This window comes from Salmo trutta, chromosome 34, assembly GCF_901001165.1.
Source record: "Salmo trutta chromosome 34, fSalTru1.1, whole genome shotgun sequence".
NCBI classification, from domain to species: Eukaryota; Metazoa; Chordata; class Actinopteri; order Salmoniformes; family Salmonidae; genus Salmo; species Salmo trutta.
This window is the reverse complement of record NC_042990.1, coordinates 13134080-13153032: the sequence shown is the minus strand read 5'-3', so window position 1 is coordinate 13153032 and position 18953 is coordinate 13134080. Positions and strand designations below refer to the sequence as shown.

General features: G+C 41.6%; 1 protein-coding gene across 1 annotated transcript; it reads left to right on the top strand.

The window, feature by feature from the left end:
- The first annotated feature begins 276 nt into the window (after nt 1-276).
- On the top strand, nt 277-7665 carry LOC115173625 (interleukin enhancer-binding factor 2 homolog). The gene is made up of 15 exons (XM_029731901.1): nt 277-664; nt 1129-1188; nt 2778-2820; nt 3171-3275; nt 3510-3587; nt 3699-3801; nt 4210-4275; nt 4540-4656; nt 4929-5007; nt 5354-5441; nt 5836-5897; nt 6034-6148; nt 6342-6432; nt 6519-6710; nt 7353-7665. Exons 1-14 carry the CDS (start codon nt 660-662, stop codon nt 6668-6670), a joined length of 1164 nt encoding a protein of 387 aa, XP_029587761.1. The 5' UTR covers nt 277-659; the 3' UTR covers nt 6671-6710; nt 7353-7665.
- The last annotated feature ends 11288 nt before the right edge of the window (nt 7666-18953 follow it).

The window sequence follows — 18953 nt, the reverse complement described above, 5'->3', positions numbered from 1 at the left end:
TTCATTAAATAGTACCCGCAAAACACCCGTCTCAACATCAACAGTGAAGAGGCAACTCTGGGTCTTGGCAGGGTTGCAAAGAAAAAGCCATATCTCAGACTGGCCAATAAATAAAAAGAAACGATGGTCAAAAGAACACAGACACTGGACAGAGGAACTCTGCCTAGACGGCCAGCATCCCGCTTATTCACTGTTGACATTGGCTATATACCACACCTCCTTTGAGTTATAGCTTAATTACAGCAGTCAAAACAAGTTAAATCGACATCCATTGATGGAAAATGATCAGGGGAGTTTAAGAAAGGCAAATTATATTTTCTCTTGTGACATATTCTTAAACTCGCAAGAATTTGTATTTTGATGGAAAACCGAATTAAATTATTCTGTTAGCCTGTATCAAAACAAGTTACGTCGATATTCCATCTTAATTCGTTCGATAACGTTATGGTGGAAAGGGTTTATTGGATACATGTGGCAACTCCTTTCTTTCTGCGAACTTCTGGCTAGTTTTCAGGCCTTATGTACAGTTTCTGGGTAATTGGGGTCGAAATTTTTATGTGGACCTGGCAACCCTGACTCCATTAGTCTGCCTGACCGGCGTTGGATGCTGGTGATTTCTCTGTGAATATCTACATTAAAACATCAACACGTCTTACGCGATGAGGTAATTTCATACATCTGATAAAATCGCAATGTTGGATTATATTTATACAGTATCCAACTGTAAAAGATGTGTAGACAGACAGAATTTAAAGGGGTGGGTTAGAAGAGGTTTTATTAGCTAGCAACGTGTAGCGTGCTAACATTAGCCCAGCTAGCCTTTTTTTCTTCTTAACTAGCCGTCTTTGTTAGCCAGGTGGCCTGTAGCATAGCTTTACTGATAACTAACTAGTTAGTTGGTGGATAGCTTTGTAGATAGGTAGCTATCTTGTTAATTTATGATTAGGTAGCTAGCTAGATGTGCATTGTTATCTTAGTAAAATGAATGAACAGTCAGTAGCTAGCCCCGTTAGCCATGCTATGGTAGCAGCTAGCTAGTTAGCTGCTGCTGCTTCTTCAGCAAATGAGTTAATGAGGTAATTGCTATCACACAACTAACTAATGTATTGATAATGTAATACATTTCAGAGGCGATAGGGGCAGGGGCCGGGGTGGCCGGTTCGGCTCACGTGGTGGACTGGTGCAAGGGTGAGTAGCTAGTTAGCCAGTTGCTAGAATAATAATATTGCCTTGTCTTTCATTCTTCTAGCCAGATGAGCCTTGGCATTACTTTGAAGTTGTAGACCACTTCAAATTGAGCATGCCTGCTTTTAGTTTTGTGTGATGCCATAATGGTTGATTTACTTTGCCCACAACTGTAAAGTTAACCAGTCCAATTTATGATTTAGGCCTATGAGATTTAATATTCATGAGGTAACTTTTCCAACTAAAATTCATAGAAGAATATCAAATCAAATGTTATTGGTCGCATACTGCCGACAGTGCAGTAATATCCAACAAATTACACAACATATACACACATCTAAGTAGGAATTAATATTAAGTGACTAAGATGTCGTAGAATAGTATAGAATACAATATATACATATTTTTTTATTTCACCTTTATTTAACCAGGTAGGCAAGTTGTGAACAAGTTCTCATTTACAATTGCGACCTGGCCAAGATAAAGCAAAGCAGTTCGACAACATACAACAACACAGAGTTACACATGGAGTAAAACAAACATACAGTCAATAATACTGTAGAAAAATAAGTCTATATACAATGTGAGCAAATGAGGTGAGATAAGGGAGGTAAAGGCAAAAAGGCCATGGTGGCAAAGTAAATACAATATAGCAAGTAAAACACTGGAATGGTAGATTTGTAGCAGAAGAAAGTGCAAAGTAGAAATAGAAATAATGGGGTGCAAAGGAGCAAAAGAAATAAATACAGTAGGGGAAAAGGTAGTTGTTTGGGCTAAATTATAGATGGGCATATGAGATGAGATGAGTAATGCAAGATATGTAAACCTTATTTAAGTGACTAGTGTTCCATTCCTTGAAGTGGCCAGTGATTTCTAGTCTAATCCTATAGGCAGCACCCTCTAATGTGCTAATGATGGCTGTTTAACAGTCTGATGGCCTTGAGATAGAAACAGTTTTTCAGTCTCTCGGCCCCAACTTTGATGCACCTGTACTGACCTCACCTTGATGCCCCTGTACTGACCTCACCTTCTGGATGTTAGCGGGGTGAACAGGCAGTGGCTCAGGTGGTCGATGTCCTTGCTGATCCTTTTGGCCTTCCTGTGACATCGGGGGCTGTAGGTATCCTGGAGGGCGGGTAGTTTGCTCCCGGTAATGCGTTGGGCAGACCGTACCACCCTCTGGAGAGCCTTGCAGTTGCGGGCGGTGCAGGACGCTTTCAATTGTGCATCTGTAAAAGTTTGAGGGTTTTAGGTGACAAGCCAAATTTCTTTAGCATCCTGAGGTTGAAGAGGCTCTGTTGCGCCTTCTTCACCACGCTGTCTGTGTGGGTGGGCCATTTCAGTTTGTCAGTAATGTGTGCGCCAAACTTGAAGCTTTCCACCTTCTCCGCTGCGGTCCCATCGATGTAGATAGGGGGGTGCACCCTCTCCTGTTTCCTGAAGTCCACGATCATCTCCTTTGTTTTGTTGACGTTGAGTGAGAGGTTGTTTTCGAGGCACCACACTCCCAGAGCCCTCACCACCTCTGTATCTGTATCTGAATGTCTGGTGCAATATAAGATTAATCAATGTTTATTGGTCCCTTGTTTCAGGTATCGGCCATTTGTCCCCCACATTCCCTTTGACTTTTATGTGGTGAGTATTTGCCACTTTATGTCAAGCATCCTTCCCATATACATGAGCTCTTGCACCAATGGTTATTTTGAAGAGAGCATATCAGTGGTGCAGCATGTAGCTCACTTTCATTGAAATCAACAATTTCTTATTGTCTCATTCTCCTGAGTCAGACAGTACAGGCAGATTGTAATTAATGGAGATCAGCTCACCTACTCATACTGATTGTAATCGATGGAGATCAGCTCACCTACTCATACAGAATGGTCTAATGCTCTAGTTAAAACAACAGGGATCTTGTCAAAGTAATACAGTAGCGCCGATAGGGATGTCGAGTGGACAGTGCTAAGCTGGCTCTGTGGTTCCCCCAGTGTGAGATGGCCTTCCCCAGAGTGAAGGCAGCAGCAGATGAGACTGCCTTCAGCGAGTGTCTACTGAAGAGGAATCAGGACCTCAGCCCCACACCCGCAGAGCAGGTGGAGAACACGCACACAAACCTCTCTCTCTCTCTCTCTCTCTCTCTCTCTCAAATCTTCAACACACTACACTCTCACTCGGTCATCCTCACTCAAACCACACTTGCTGGATCATTTAACTCAAGCTGTTGTATGTACACACCAGCATATTCCTTTAGGTTATGTGTTAAACAACACACCTACGCTATGCTTATTTCCATTGACTACATGCAAACTCTCTGCTCCCCCTTTCAGTCCTCTATCTTGTCCCTGGTCACCAAGATCAACAACGTCATCGACAACCTCATCGTCGCCCCCGGCAACTTTGAAGTGGTGAGTTCCAGACCTTAGTAGAGATTAACGTGCCGAAATGTATCTGTATCTTGGATAACATATTTAGCCATGTACAATAACAATGGGAATTTCTTTCTCCTCTCATTCCAGCAAATTGAAGAGGTACGTCAGGTGGGCTCATACAAGAAAGGCACCATGACAACGGGACACAATGTCGCTGACCTGGTGGTCATCCTCAAGATCTTGCCCACACGTGAGTTCTGTGTGTGTGCCAACAAAGCAAAGCCCATTTGATACATTATTTGATTGGTCTTCAAATGTCAACGACGTTGATTGCTGCACAGCATTTTGCAATATTGCTGGGTTATAATACATCCACATTTGCATCATTTAGCAGCTCTTATCCAGAGAAACTTACAGGAGCAATTAGGGTTAAGTGCCTTGCTCAAGGGGACATGGACAGGTTTTTTTTTTTTTTTACCTTGTCGGCTTGGGGATTCGAACAGGCAACATTTCGGTTACTAGCCTAACACCGCTAGGCTACCTGCCGCCCTAAAATAAATCATTCCTCATCCTGGGCTGTATTTCCCATAGCAGCCATTTTGAAATTGTCTCCATTGGTTGTACTGAACCCCCATAATGAAAGTTGTCTCTCTTGCAGTGGAGGCTGTCGCGGCTCTTGGCAACAAAGTGGTGGAGACCCTTCGCACACAAGACCCTGCTGAAGGTGACCGATATTACACAGTTGCATTTGTTTTCATGTAGCCACATTGCAACATTAGTCACTGAAGTTAGATTTAGCTTTCAATAGCATCAATTCTGCTCCTATTTAGCTTTGTTGATAGGTCGTGCCATGTTGTTTTAGCGACGAATTCATTCAAAAGTGTAAATACAAGGATAATGTAGGCATGCTGGGTAATAGGATACAGGGTATTCTTGATCTTCAGTGGTTAGGATGTAATGTTGCCAACTGACTCCCTCTTTGTCCTAGTTCTCTCCATGCTGACGAATGAGACAGGTTTTGAGATCAGCTCTGCCGATGCAACAGTGAAAATCCTCATCACCACCGTTCCCCCCAACCTGCGCAAGCTGGACCCTGAACTGCACTGTATGTACATTCAGACGCACACACACACACAGTACAATGTGATATAATGTAAACACGAGCTGCCCTCAACTACACTCATAGATCTACATAAAAATAATTCAAAACACTCAGGTAGATGCTCTGTGATTGGCACAAAGCTCTCTGTCGTGCATGCCATAAGCATTCATTGTAGACTGGAGGTTTTTAATGTAGCTGTATTGTCTGTTTTCAGCTAGACAATGGTGCTGTAAGTGGTCATAACGGTGTCGGTGATATGGTCTCTTTCTCCCCAGTGGACATCAAGGTGCTGCAGAGTGCTCTGGCCGCCATCCGCCATGCCCGCTGGTTTGAGGAGAACGCCTCCCAATCTACGTAAGACACATTTAAAAACCCTTTGGTCTTTTACCTCCCAACCCGTTTACCCTCCCAAACCGATATCTCCTCAGTATGTGTCTCAAATGATGTAATAGGTCCTCAGTCTCCTTTTTTTCTGGAACCTTTCACTTTTCACATCCTCAATATTTCTTACAAGTGAAGGAGGAATAAAGGGAGACTTTTTTAATCCTAAATGTTTCAGCCATAATGACCTTCTGTCTTGATAAAGACCGTCTCCCTTTATTATCCTGTGTATATTGTAAATGGCAATACAGCAAAGCGCTGACTAACTTAACTCCTTTTAAAGTGTTCAACTCGTGTCCTGGTTATTGTTGTAATTTAGGGTGAAAGTGCTGATTCGCCTGCTGAAGGATCTGAGGGTGCGTTTCCCCGGGTTCGAGCCTCTCACCCCCTGGATTCTGGATCTACTGGTGAGTCCATTGCACTGACCGTAGTTCTACTGAATGTACAGGTTCTGCCACGACATCCCCCATTCTCACGACTCAACACTTAACTTGTGATCGTAGTTAACCCACTGCATTCATCACAGTTATGCTGATGTTCAGTTCTACTGGTGGGGACACTACACCTACCATTAACACAACTACTGGTAAACCATTAGCATCTAATACTGGTGAGGCACCATAATGGAGGATTTAGCTATTTGTTGTGAATTACCACACACAGAGGAAGTCACCTGGCTAATATGTTATGTTCTGTGTGATTCTCTGTCTTTGCTATTGTATTGTCCCTAACTGAACGCTTGTATCGTATCATGGCATAACTAAAGGAGGAATGAATAAGGAATGAAGTGTTTCTGCTCAGGGTCATTCTGCTGTCATGAACAACCCCTCCAGGCAACCCCTGTCACTCAATGTGGCTTACAGGTGACTCTTCTCATTCCCCCAGTCAGTTGTTTTTCAACTGTAGGTGTCTTTTGTTGACTGTCTCATTTTCAAAACATGACTTTGTGATACTTTACTGGCGGTGCCTTCATTTTTTTGTTGATGTTGCTCTTTTCAGACGCTGCCTACAGATGTTGGCCGCCGGACTTTTCCTGCCAGGCTCAGTGGGCATCACTGACCCCTGTGAGAGTGGAAACTTCCGGGTGCACACCGTTATGACCCTCGAGCAGCAGGTAATATCTTAGCTTTAGCTGCCTTCATGGTACAGGGGTGGGGAACCTTGGTCCTGGTGACAGGGTTTGCTCCAGCCCAGCACTAAATCAGCACTAATTCTTAGTTTCCATGATCATATGTGTTTGGTTAGGATTACTTTTAGGTGATTCACATAGGTTTATCAATTGAAAGTGTGTGTCTGTTTTTTTGTAGGACATGGTTTGTTTCACTGCTCAGACATTGGTCAGGGTCCTCTCTCATGGAGGGTACAGGAAGATTCTGGGCCTGGAGGGTGATGCCAGCTGTGAGTACCTCTCTCTGTCTCTCTCTCTCTCACTCACTCCCTTTTTCTCAAAGTAAACATTAAACAAATCTACCTCACCCTCCCAGACCTGGCTTCGGAAATGTCCACATGGGACGGCGTGATCGTCACACCCTCTGAGAAGGCCTACGAGAAGCCACCAGAGAGGAAGGAAGAGGAGGATGAGGCACTAGAGGAAGGAGGAGATGTAGAGGATGAAAGCATGGAGACACAGGAGTGAGGAAGACCCGGAAAGTGATGCGCCACCAGTGGGCTGCCAGGTACTAGTAGCCAGGCTCATTACCAGGCTAGCTAGCTAGCTGCCTAGCTTGTTGTTACATCTCCTACAGTAGCTTAGTTAGAACATTTAATGTAACGTTCTATAAATTAGCCTAGTTGCTAGTAGCAAATCCCATTAATGTATTTAAGAGTTAACAAAATCAACATAACTTTTTTTGTTTATGGAAATAAGTCATTGTCATGCCAAGTCATAAAGTATAAGCGATGTAGCTGCCACACAACTCACCAGCCAGAGACTAGCCGGCGAGAGTAGTGCATGGAGCCATCTACTGTATCAGTGTTACAGGCGAGAATTCTGCCAAATCAGCTCCGCTTCACACAGAGTATAATACAAGAAGGTTTGCAAAGGACATTCTTTTGTCTTTGAGAACCACCCGAAGTTCGACTTCGATTCTAACCCTGTGTCCAGTGATGATGGAGCCAGATATTTTATTTAGTAAAAGAGAAGAAAAAAAAGGTCAATGATCAATTGGTTAGTGGAAGACGGGCAGCACCATTAGCGTTGCAAGTGACGGGGAGTAACAAATGCTGTAAGTGGTGGGATCCAAGTCACTCTTTTACCCATACAATGTGATCTGAGGCTTAACAACGTTTTATTCCCCCCCCCTCTTGTCGCCATCTAGAGGATCCAGTGCCACGTCTTTTTAAATGAACGTTTACCCCTGACTCTTTGAGACCCTTCACTCGCCCCTTTGTTCTTCAATGAAGTTCATGTCCACTAATGAATTGACTGCAACAACCTGGACCAAAGTTCTCCAACTGGACGGACAGACTCGCATAGACTGTTACTGGTCCCTCAACGCCCTCAACAAAAATGAAATTCGCGGTCTTTCCAGAAAGGGACGGGTGTCGCTATCTATTTGTATTCCGTGTCTTTGTCTGGTTTTTACTTTGTAGCAACAATGATGACTAAATTAAACAGCTTTTTTTAACATTTTAATGCCTCTTTATGTAAATACAGCAATGCATACCTTTATTTTCAAATGTGTGGCTGGCTAGATAGAAAACATAGCCCCGTACTTGTGAAAAGACACTTCATTTTCAGAGGTTAGATCTGGTCGTGTAATTACCTCCACAGAACATTTCCAGTCTAGGTACTCTACATTTAACAAACCTTTTTAGTGTTTAATTTATTGGATCACAGTTAAACTTAAATGCTGTTTTGCAGTTCAGATTTTAGAGGTTACCCAGTAAGAGGAGCATTTAATTCAAAACATAATTGTCAACAAAACAATCTGATCATAAGATGCCATGTAATTTGTGAAAAACTTGTAACGTTCATACTCCTTTTTTATATCAAAACTCAAACACGTCACTGAATAGGGATCGTGATTTAATTGACGCAAGTATTACACACCTTAGTATCAGTTATAGGTAGGCTTATTGTTTTGGTTACCTTGCTAATAACCAAAAGTCTCCAAGTAATGCTCTTAAGTTAGCGCTGGAAAATACCTGGATCTTTTGAATGGACTCAACATAGGCACTCAAGCAATTTGTAATAGGGTCTCTGTCACTAAACCCTCCCTCAAAGTTCCATAATGGGGTGAAAATAGCAGCCATCTTGGTCAGGGAGAAAAATCCAAAACCAGTCTAATTGGAATGAATAGCAGTAGAGGCATAGGTAGTGCGTTTCCTGCTTTTACTTATGCAGGAAATAAAAGCAATGCATGTGATGTATCAGAAACAGTTTTTTTTATGGGTTTTATACACATTTTCTGTATAAATAGTCTTTAAAATATATGTATACAGACCGTACATGTCTGATTGTGCTTTATTGGAAAGCTGTGAGTGCTATTATATGATATAATATCAGTTCTTGTTGCATTTACAGCTTGTCTAAGTCCTATCAACTGATTTGAGCCAATGTATGGCTGTGGATTGACTGCATTGTTGGAATGGAATGTTGGCATATTGGCAGTTCATTTGACAGATTTAAGGAATAATTTGAATAATTCCTCAAACTGACTGGCTAGCAAGCTAACTCGCATGCAGTGCAGATAAATTCTTCACATTCATTGTTTTACACATATCTTATCACAGGACTGGCAAACCATAGTTGACAAACTCCCTGACAAGGTTAAAGTCCATTCTGTTATTCTAATTGTCATCTTTTTTTTTTTTTTTGAAGTTGTAGGTATCACAATCGAAATAGGACTTACAGTAATACAATAGGGCCTAATGCGGTAACTCTGAAGACTGCATAACATTAGAACAATTGATGACCAGCCACAAGTAGCATTGCATGCCTGTAGATGGCATCAGAGTATTTCAGACAGCAGACAAGCTCAAGCGACTGTTGCTGAAATCCCAATGATGATCAATCAATCAACTCTACAATTCTAAAGGTAGCTAGCTCATCACGCTATGTACCATGATCTTACCATTTACCAAATCTAATGCTATTCTCAATAATTTAATCCGAAACAGGATATTCATGATATTGGGTTGTATTCTTACATATAATGGCTCAAGTCCATCCAATGGCGTGTTTACTGAGTGAATTTAACCAATGAGCTGCAGTGAATTAGTGTCTGTTCGAGACCGTGTGATCTTGTTTTTGATCCAGTAGACCTTATTAACCTAACAGTGAGGTCGTCAAGACATTCAGATGTCTTGGCATTACAGCCAAGGTGTTGGGTTGACAGCAGCATGGGTTCAGACCCCGGTCGGGACTAAAGCCCTGACTTTTCTATGTAGAATGTACAAAAACCTACATTTCCCATGCTGATTATAAGCCATTTATCTTTTAGCATTAAACAGGGACTGTGTGTGGTGGTAAAGCACTACAGTTTAGTCATCCTATCTTATAAACTGGGTCGGCCTTAAGTCTTCAAGCCCAGGTCTTATAGAACGGTCTTTCAGCCTTCAACAACCAGCTCCTTCAAACTTAGTTTGTCACAGTTAACTATATCGTAGTTTATTGTATTGCAAAGATCTCTCAACAGCTCTTTTTCAAACAAACGTGACATCTTCCTTCCAATTTCTAACAACTGAGCCATATCTGTAAATGCCACATCTTGTTCACTTTCCATTTCCCTCCTTTTCTGAAGCAATTGCCTGGAACAGCCTATTTTTGTTCCCCTGCAGGAGATAAACTGGGATGTTTGAATGGGAGTGAGAAGCAATTTACTCAGTCGAATAAAACTGGCACTCGGAATCTGGGATCCTATTGAGTCACACAGGGGCGCCCAGCTGTTCCAATGACACCAGGAACAGAGGAAAGACATGGACTAAGCACCTCAATCACAATGACGACATCAGAAAAATTCTTGTTTGAACCGATATTTCCCTGCTGAGAAATTAATTTCCCTTCAAACTCATACCAATTCATATTGCTCGGTTAATGGAATCTTATAAAGGACTGAAAATGAACTGATCGCCGGGAAACGCGAGCGGGGGAAAAATTCACATTGCATGAAATGAGTTGTCGGCGGGAGAAAATCTCCATGTACTCTATAGCTGGGATTGTAAAGATAGACACAATTGTGAGCTGAAAGTAGCCTAGATGCATCACCCTCACTCAGACACTTATTAAAATAGTGCAGAAAATAGGAACAAGTGGTCTCAAACTACTAGAGAGCATTTGGAGGCAGCATGCTTGTACAATCAGTCTTGTCATTGGCTGAAATCCTGGACATTGGTCTGCAAAACTGGACATTTAGTCCCATGTAGCCTTATATACAGTACGTTTTTCCAGCATTATTTCCCATAGAGTGAGCGTTGTCTCACCTGTTCCTTCAGAGAACCTTGGTTACATACTGTACGTAATGGAACCTTTCAATATCTCAGGTCTAGATCGGACACTAATTCAGAGGATGAAAACCTACAGGAGTCAACTTCGACACCCTCCTCTCTATAATCACTGTTCTGGTGACTCATCTCGTCTCTCACTCCGAGGGAACAGTTTCTCAATGGCGCCGTGTCAATAATAGTAATTGAAATGAAACGGAAAGGACATGCAGCTGCTGTCAGAGTCACATAATGTAAAATCTACATCATTAGCTTGCAGTCATTTACAAATGGCCATAAATGAGTGTCTAGTGAGTGCCATTTAAACAGAGTGCCTGGTTAATTACAGTACTTTTACCCAATCTTCCTATATACTTAGGCAAAGGTAGTAATGGTTAAATGTGCAACAACATTGTTTTTGAACTAGCATCACATGACAGTAACCTTGTCTGAGACATGAGGGTTTGACATTGACGCATGTCCTCCATTTGATTTTGGCCACACAGTTGATGCTTAAAATCTACGTTTGTCACATCCATAATTGCCATGCTCCACACCATGCTGATGCTAATTTGTACTTTGTCCAGAACAAAATACTGTGTAGACTGGCCATTAGCTTAGCGCTAGAAGAGAAACAATATATGTGTCATCCACATGAGCAGAAATAACCTTCCAAGGTCAGGGGCTTGAGGTAGAAGTTGCCCCTGATCCTAATTTCCCAACACCAAATACTGACCTTATACCCATGAGGAGGATATCAGACTTGGACCAGTGGTTGGGAGGAGGGTGGTGCGGCTCTCTATTCTAAGCCCTGTTAGGCAGTAGCTAGTCTGGTATTTGTAATCATTAGTACCTCTCAGTCTCCTCCCACAGAGAACATCTCTAGACAGTTGCTCTTTCTTCCCATCAATAGCTACATTTCCTCATCAATACCTGGGAACCTATCTCCAAGAATATCCCCATTGTCTCAAGACACACATGTATGTTTGACTCCTCTCCAGTATTACAGTTTTTCTCAGCGTCTCGGGTACAAAAGCAAGAAAATTATCAGAAGTTCTATGTATCTCTTAGACCGCTTTTTGCAAAACATTAAATACAAATATTTTCAGTATTTGTTTTGACGTGTATGGAATTGTTTGGTTAAAAATATATAAAATGAGAGTAATTTCTCAGGATTCTGTACCTTTGGATAGTTGTACTTCTAATTTTGATCATTATGATTTAGTAACTTGGACTCAATAGATAAGTATGGTTACATGAATCTTTTTGCAGGCATTCATGTTATTGTTAGGGGTTCACAGTGAAACCTACGTCTAGCCTTCCCTGTGGCTCAGTTGGTAGAGCATGGTGTTTGCAACGCTAGCATGGTGTGTGCAACGCCAGGGTTGTGGGTTCGATTCCCACGGGGGGCCAGTACAAAAAAATGCATGAAATGAAATGTATTCATTCACAGCTGTAAGTCGCTCTGGATAAGAGCGTCTGCTAAATGACTAAAAATGTTATTCTCTACTTATTGTTTTTTTTTTTATGTACATGGCCAAATAATTCAAGCATAGATTGGTAACTTTTTTTCTAATTTGGCACAGAAATTTGAGGCCATTAGGGTGGCAGGTAGACTAGCGGTTAAGAGCGTTGGGCCAGTAACAAAATGTCAGTGGTTTGAATCCTCGAGCTGACTAGGTGAAACCTCTGATGTGCCTTTGAGCAAGGCACTTAACCCTCATTGCTCCTGTAAGTAACTCTAGATAAGAGTGTAAATGACTAAAGAGTGCTAAATGACTAAAATGTAAATGAATAACTTAGTCAAAAAGAATGGTACCGATTGGGCTATAGATGGTGTGGTGCTGTTATAACCAGTCTCACTTATACCCTCATATCCATTGACCTTGAAACTTTGTATGTAGGTTTCTTTCCTCATGCTGAACAAATTTGCCTCAAGAACCAATAAGGTCCGCCTGGATAGATTTTTGAAAACAAAATAACACATCTCTGGAACATCTCTTGTACATCTCTAAACTTAGTTTGAGAGAAGCTATGGGATTGGTTAAGAGATGACTGAGTTATTGATCAATCATTTAAGTCCTTCGTAAATCCACTCCACAATGGCCTATCAACATGAAACGTTTTAGGGTCATCAAAGCCATCACCATGATGAACCATGTTAAGTTTGGCATTGATATTTAAAAATAAATAAATAAGGACACTATTAACGCTAATGCTCAAAATCCTCTGCAATCATCTTCTCATTGATCCATGTGTCAGATTCTCAGATTTTGTATGTAGAATCACTACATCAGTACTTAATGGTTTTGAGAAAAAAATTGTTGCTGCATTCGAATATGACTGCACTGTACCTATAGTGGCACCTTCACCTATAGATGCACCTTCTTCCATAAGTTAGATTGACTCCAGATTTGGTATATAGACTCAATTAATTAGCCTCTAATGAATTTAAGAATTATTAGTTTCTGCATTCAAAGTCGGTAACACTGCAAACCTAGATGGCACCATATCTCACCAGGGCTATAAGAACTGAACCGATGGACATGGGCCATGAAATTTGGTATGTAAAATGTATGTATATTTCTTTAGAAGCTGTGTGAATATAAAGTCACTGCAACCATAGATGGCTGCACCAGACCAGTTGGTAGCAATATAGATGTCATTGGCATCATAGGATACTAGAGCAATTCATTTATTCAAGTGGACTTTTTCTCATGCAAATTAATGTTCGATTTTAATTATGCAGATGAACAATGTGAAGTATTGTGAAAATAATACTGGAAATATTTCACAAATCTTAACATAAACCATTAGTCAAATTGACCCCAGAATTGGTATACAAACTCGATACATTAAGTAATGACTATAAGAATGATTACTTGCTGCATTCAAAGAACCAACCTACAGCACTAGACTAAACTTCACTTGCATCATCCTTGTGGAATTGATAAACATGCTTTTACAGATTGCACATGAAGGAAGATAGTTCCTACATGATAGGGTGCTTGCTTTGTTATCCAACTGATCTTGTGTCCTATCCGTCATCATGTGAACCCCATTCATTGCTGCTCGCAGTTATATTTATGAATGTATTTGCAATTTTGACGGTATAAAAGTTTTGATTCATGCATTTGTTTCAAGAAGGTAACTACATTTTGAAAATACATTTACTGTTTTACAAAAGGCCACAGAGTTCTGTATCTTGTGAACTCTTGTTTTGAAAATCAACAACATTATTCCAAAAAATGCTTGCACGCGATTAGGAAAAACTGTAACTTTATTCTCAGTCTTTATTCTCAGTCTTTTGAATGACTGATTTCTCATCTCTCCTCCTCTGGACCACTGTGTACAGTATGAAAGTTTTCATCTTGACCAATTAGGAATTTAATGATAAATGTTACTATTCAAAAGTAGGGTGAAATCAAAACCATGTCTGGTATCGGTCTGATATTTTCTAAACTGGCTAAAGGGCAACCAATTAACTGTGTCTTTCGATTGGTTGGTTGCACCCTTTAACCGTAACCCGGGCATGCATATACAGTTTGATGTGACTCATCCAATTTTTTTTTTTTTTGCATATCCGAAATCTGTTGTTTTTCCTGCAGTCTGAACAGCCAAAAAGCCCTTGGAATCGGATATGTTAAGTCACATTTCAAACCACCTTCGTAAGTGGTTTTAAGTCAGATTTAAATCTGATTCCTGGTCATGTGTCTGAACGGTCAAATCTGATTTATTTGCCCTCAAGTGGTTTTTAGACTGTTATTTGGCAGTTTGACAAGAAAATGAGGTAGCTAACTAGCTTTCTAATTGTTTACAAACAAATTAGTCAATGTGCCAGACAGCTAAACAGCTAACTAACTAGTTGACTGCTGTAGCTTGCCAAAAATGACTTGTTTTGAAAGTTGGATAATCTTATACTTTGAGGCTTTAAAAGTGTTCTTACTCTGATTTTGAACATTCAAAGCAGCTGGGAAGCGTCCATGGCAGGCATTGTTGTCACTTTACAGTGCATTTGGAAAGTATTCAGACCCCACAACCTTTTCCACATTTTGTTACATTACAGCCTTATTCTAAAAATTATTAAAATAGTTTTTTCCCCCTCAATCTACACACCATACCCCATAATGACAAAGCGAAACAGGTTTGTAGAAATGTTCTAGTCTCCCAATCCCTGCCACTGAAAAACATCCCAACAGCAGGATGCTGCCACCACCAAGCTTCACTGTAGGAATAGTGCCAGGTTTCCTCCAGAAGTGACGCTTGACATTCAGGCCAAAGAGTTCAACCCTGATTTCATCAGACCAGAGAATCTTGTTTCTCATGGTCTGAGAGTCCTTTAGGTGTCTTTTGATAAACTCCAAGCGGGCTGTCATGTGCCTTTTACTGAGGAGTGGCTTCCGTCTGGCCACTCTACCATAAAGGCCTGATTGGTGGAGTGCTGCAGAGATGGTTGTACTTCTGGAAGGTTCTCCCGTCTCCACAGAGGAACTCTGGAGCTCTTTCAGAGTGACCATCGGGTTCTTGCTCACCTCCCAGACCAAGGCCCTTCTCCGATTGCTCAGTTTGGCTGGGCGACCAGGTCTAGGAAGAGTCTTGGTGGTTCCAAACTTCTTCCATTTAAGAATGGTGGAGGCCACTGTGTTCTTGGGGAACTTCAATGAGGCAGAATTTTTTTATACCCTTCCCCTAACCTGTGCCTTGACAAAATCCTGTCTCAGAGCTCTACGGACAATTCCTTCAACCTCATGGCTTGGTTTTTGCTCTGACATGCACTGTCAACTGTGGGACCTTATATAGACTAGAGGTCGACCGATTAATCAGAATGGCCGATTAATTAGGGCCGATTTCAAGTTTTCATAACAATCGGTAATCGGTATTTTTGGACACAGATTTTTTTTTACACCTTTATTTAACTAGGCAAGTCAGTTAAGAACACATTCTTATTTTCAATGACGGCCTAGGAACGGTGTGTTAACTGCCTTGTTCAGGGGCAGAACGACAGATTTTTACCTTGTCAGCTCAGGGATTCAATCTTGCAACCTTACGGTTAACTAGTCCAACGCTCTAACCACCTGCTTTACATTGCACCCCACGAGGAGCCTGCCTGTTACGGGAATGCAGTAAGAAGCCAGGGTAAGTTGCTAGCTAGCATTAAACTTATCTTATAAAAAACAATCAATCAATCAATCATAATCACTAGTTAACTACACATGGTTGATGATATTACTAGTTTATCTAGCCTGTCCTGCGTTGCATATAATCGATACGGTGCGCATTTGCGAAAAAGGACTGTCATTGCTCCAACGTGTACCTAACCATAAACATCAATGTCTTTCTTAAAATCAATACACAAGTATATATTTTTAAACCTGCATATTTAGCTAAAAGAAATCCAGGTTAGCAGGCAATATTAACCAGGTGAAATTGTGTCACTTCTCTTGCGTTCATTGCACGCAGAGTCAGGGTATATGCAACAGTTTGGGCCGCCTGGCTCGTTGCGAACTAATTTGCCAGAATTTTACGTAATTATGACATAACATTGAAGGTTGTGCAATGTAACAGAAATATTTAGACTTAGGGATGCCACCCGTTAGATAAAATACGGAACGTTTCGTATTTCACAGAAAAAAAAAGTTTTGTTTTCGAGATGATAGTTTCCGGATGCGACCATATTAATGACCTAAGGCTCGTATTTCTGTGTGTTTATTATATTATAATTAAGTCTATGATTTGATAGAGCAGTCTGACTGAGCGGTGGTAGCACCAGAAGGCTCATAAGCGTTCATTCAAACAGCACTTTCATGCGTTTTGCCAGCAGGTGTTCGCAATGCTTCAAGCATTGCGCTGTTTATGACTTCAAGCCTATCAACTCCCAAGATTAGGCTGGTGTAACCGATGTGAAATGGCTAGCTAGTTAGCGGGGTGCGCGCTAATAGCGTTTCAAACGTCACTCACTCTGAGACTTGGAGTAGTTGTTCCCCTTGCTCTGCATGGGTAACGCTGCTTCGAGGGTGGCTGTTGTTGATGTGTTCCTGGTTCGAGCCCAGGTAGGAGCGAGGAGAGGGACGGATGCTATACTGTTACACTGGCAATACTAAAGTGCCTATAAGAACATCCAATAGTCAAAGGTATATGAAATACAATCGTATAGAGAGAAAAGTCCTATAATTCCTATAATAACTACAACCTAAAACTTCTTACCTGGGAATATTGAAGACTCATGTTAAAAGGAACCACCAGCTTTCATATGTTCTCATGTTCTGAGCAAGGCACTTAAACGTTAGCTTTCTTACATGGCACATATTGCACTTTTACTTTCTTCTCCAACACTTCGTTTTTGCATTATTTAAACTAAATTGAACATGTTTCATTAGTTATTTGAGGCTAAATTGATTTTATTGATGTATTATACACTGCTCAAAAAAATAAAGGGAACACTTAAACAACACAATGTAACTCCAAGTCAATCACACTTCTGTGAAATCAAACTGTCCACTTAGGAAGCAACACTGATTGACAATAAATTTCACATGCTGTTGTGCAAATGGAATAGACAACAGGGGGAAATTATAGGCAATTAGCAAGACACCCCCAATAAAGGAGTGGTTCTGCAGGTGGGGACCACAGACCACTTCTCAGTTCCTATGCTTCCTGGCGGATGTTTTGGTCACTTTTGAATGCTGGCGGTGCTTTCACTCTAGTGGTAGCATGAGACGGAGTCTACAACCCACACAAGTGGCTCAGGTAGTGCAGCTCATCCAGGATGGCACATCAATGCGAGCAATGGCAAGAAGGTTTGCTGTGTCTGTCAGCGTAGTGTCCAGAGCATGGAGGCGCTACCAGGAGACAGGCCAGTACATCAGGAGACGTGGAGGAGGCCGTAGGAGGGCAACAACCCAGCAGCAGGACCGCTACCTCCGCCTTTGTGCAAGGAGGAGCAGGAGAAGCACTGCCAGAGCCCTGAAAAATGACCTCCAGCAGGCCACAAATGTGCATGTGTCTGCTCAAACGGTCAGAAACAGACTCCATGAGGGTGGTATGAGGGCCCGACGTCCACAAGTGGGGGTTGTGCTTACTGCCCAACACCGTGCAGGACGTTTGGCATTTGCCAGAGAACACCAAGATTGGCAAATTCGCCACTGGCGCCCTGTGCTCTTCACAGATGAAAGCAGGTTCACACTGAGCACGTGACAGACGTGACAGAGTCTGGAGACGCCGTGGAGAACGTTCTGCTGCCTGCAACATCCTCCAGCATGACCGGTTTGGCGGTGGGTCAGTCATGGTGTGGGGTGGCATTTCTTTGGCGGGCCGCACAGCCCTCCATGTGCTCACCAGAGGTAGCCTGACTGCCATTAGGTACCGAGATGAGATCCTCAGACCCCTTGTGAGACCATGTGCTGGTGCGGTTGGCCCTGGGTTCCTCCTAATGCAAGATAATGCTAGACCTCATGTGGCTGGAGTGTGTCAGCAGTTCCTGCTAGAGCAAGGCATTGATGCTATGGACTGGCCCGCCCGTTCCCCAGACCTGAATCCAATTGAGCACATCTTGGACATCATGTCTCGCTCCATCCACCAACGCCACGTTGCACCACAGACTGTCCAGGAGTTGGCGGATGCTTTAGTCCAGGTCTGGGAGGAGATCCCTCAGGAGACCATCCGCCACCTCATCAGGAGCATGCCCAGGCGTTGTAGGGAGGTCATACAAGCACGTGGAGGCCACACATACTACTGAGCCTCATTTTGACTTGTTTTAAGGACATTACATCAAAGTTGGATCAGCCTGTAGTGTGGTTTTCCACTTTAATTTTGAGTGTGACTCCAAATCCAGACCTCCATGGGTTGATAAATTGGATTTCCATTGATTATTTTTGTGTGATTTTGTTGTCAGCACATTCAACTATGTAAAGAAAAAAGTATTTAATAAGATTATTTCTTTCATTCAGATCTAGGATGTGTTGTTTAAGTGTTCCCTTTATTTTTTTGAGCAGTATATTAAGTTACAATAAGTGTTCATTCAGTATTGTTGTAATTGTCATTATTACAAATAAATAAATAATCAGCCGATTAATCGGTATCGTTTTTTTCTGGTCCTCCAATAATCGGTACCGGCGTTGAAAAATCATTATTGGTCGACCTCTAATATAGACAGGTGTGTGCCTTTCCAAATCATGTCCAATCAATTGAATTTACCACAGGTTGACTCCAATCAAGTTGTAGAAACATCTCAAGGGTGATCAATGGAAACAGGATGAACCTGAGCTCAATTTCAAGTCTCATAGCAAAGGGTTTGAATACTTATGTAAATAAGGTATCTCTTTTTTATTATTAATACATTTGCTTTGTCATTATGGGGTATTGTGTGTAGATTGATGAGGGTAAAAAATAATTTAATCTCTTTTAGAATAAGAATGTGAAGTAACAAAATGTGGAAAAAGTCAATGGGTCTGAATACTTTCCGAATGCACTGCTTGCTACATAACAACTCGAATGTG

What these genes read in the sequence shown, in the direction of transcription:
- LOC115173625 (XM_029731901.1), top strand. An exon ending in CGTGGTGGACTGGTGCAAGG is followed by an intron (nt 1,189 to 2,777) that starts GTGAGTAGCTAG and finishes CCCTTGTTTCAG; the next exon opens with GTATCGGCCATTTGTCCCCC. An exon ending in CCTGGAGGGTGATGCCAGCT is followed by an intron (nt 6,433 to 6,518) that starts GTGAGTACCTCT and finishes TCACCCTCCCAG; the next exon opens with ACCTGGCTTCGGAAATGTCC.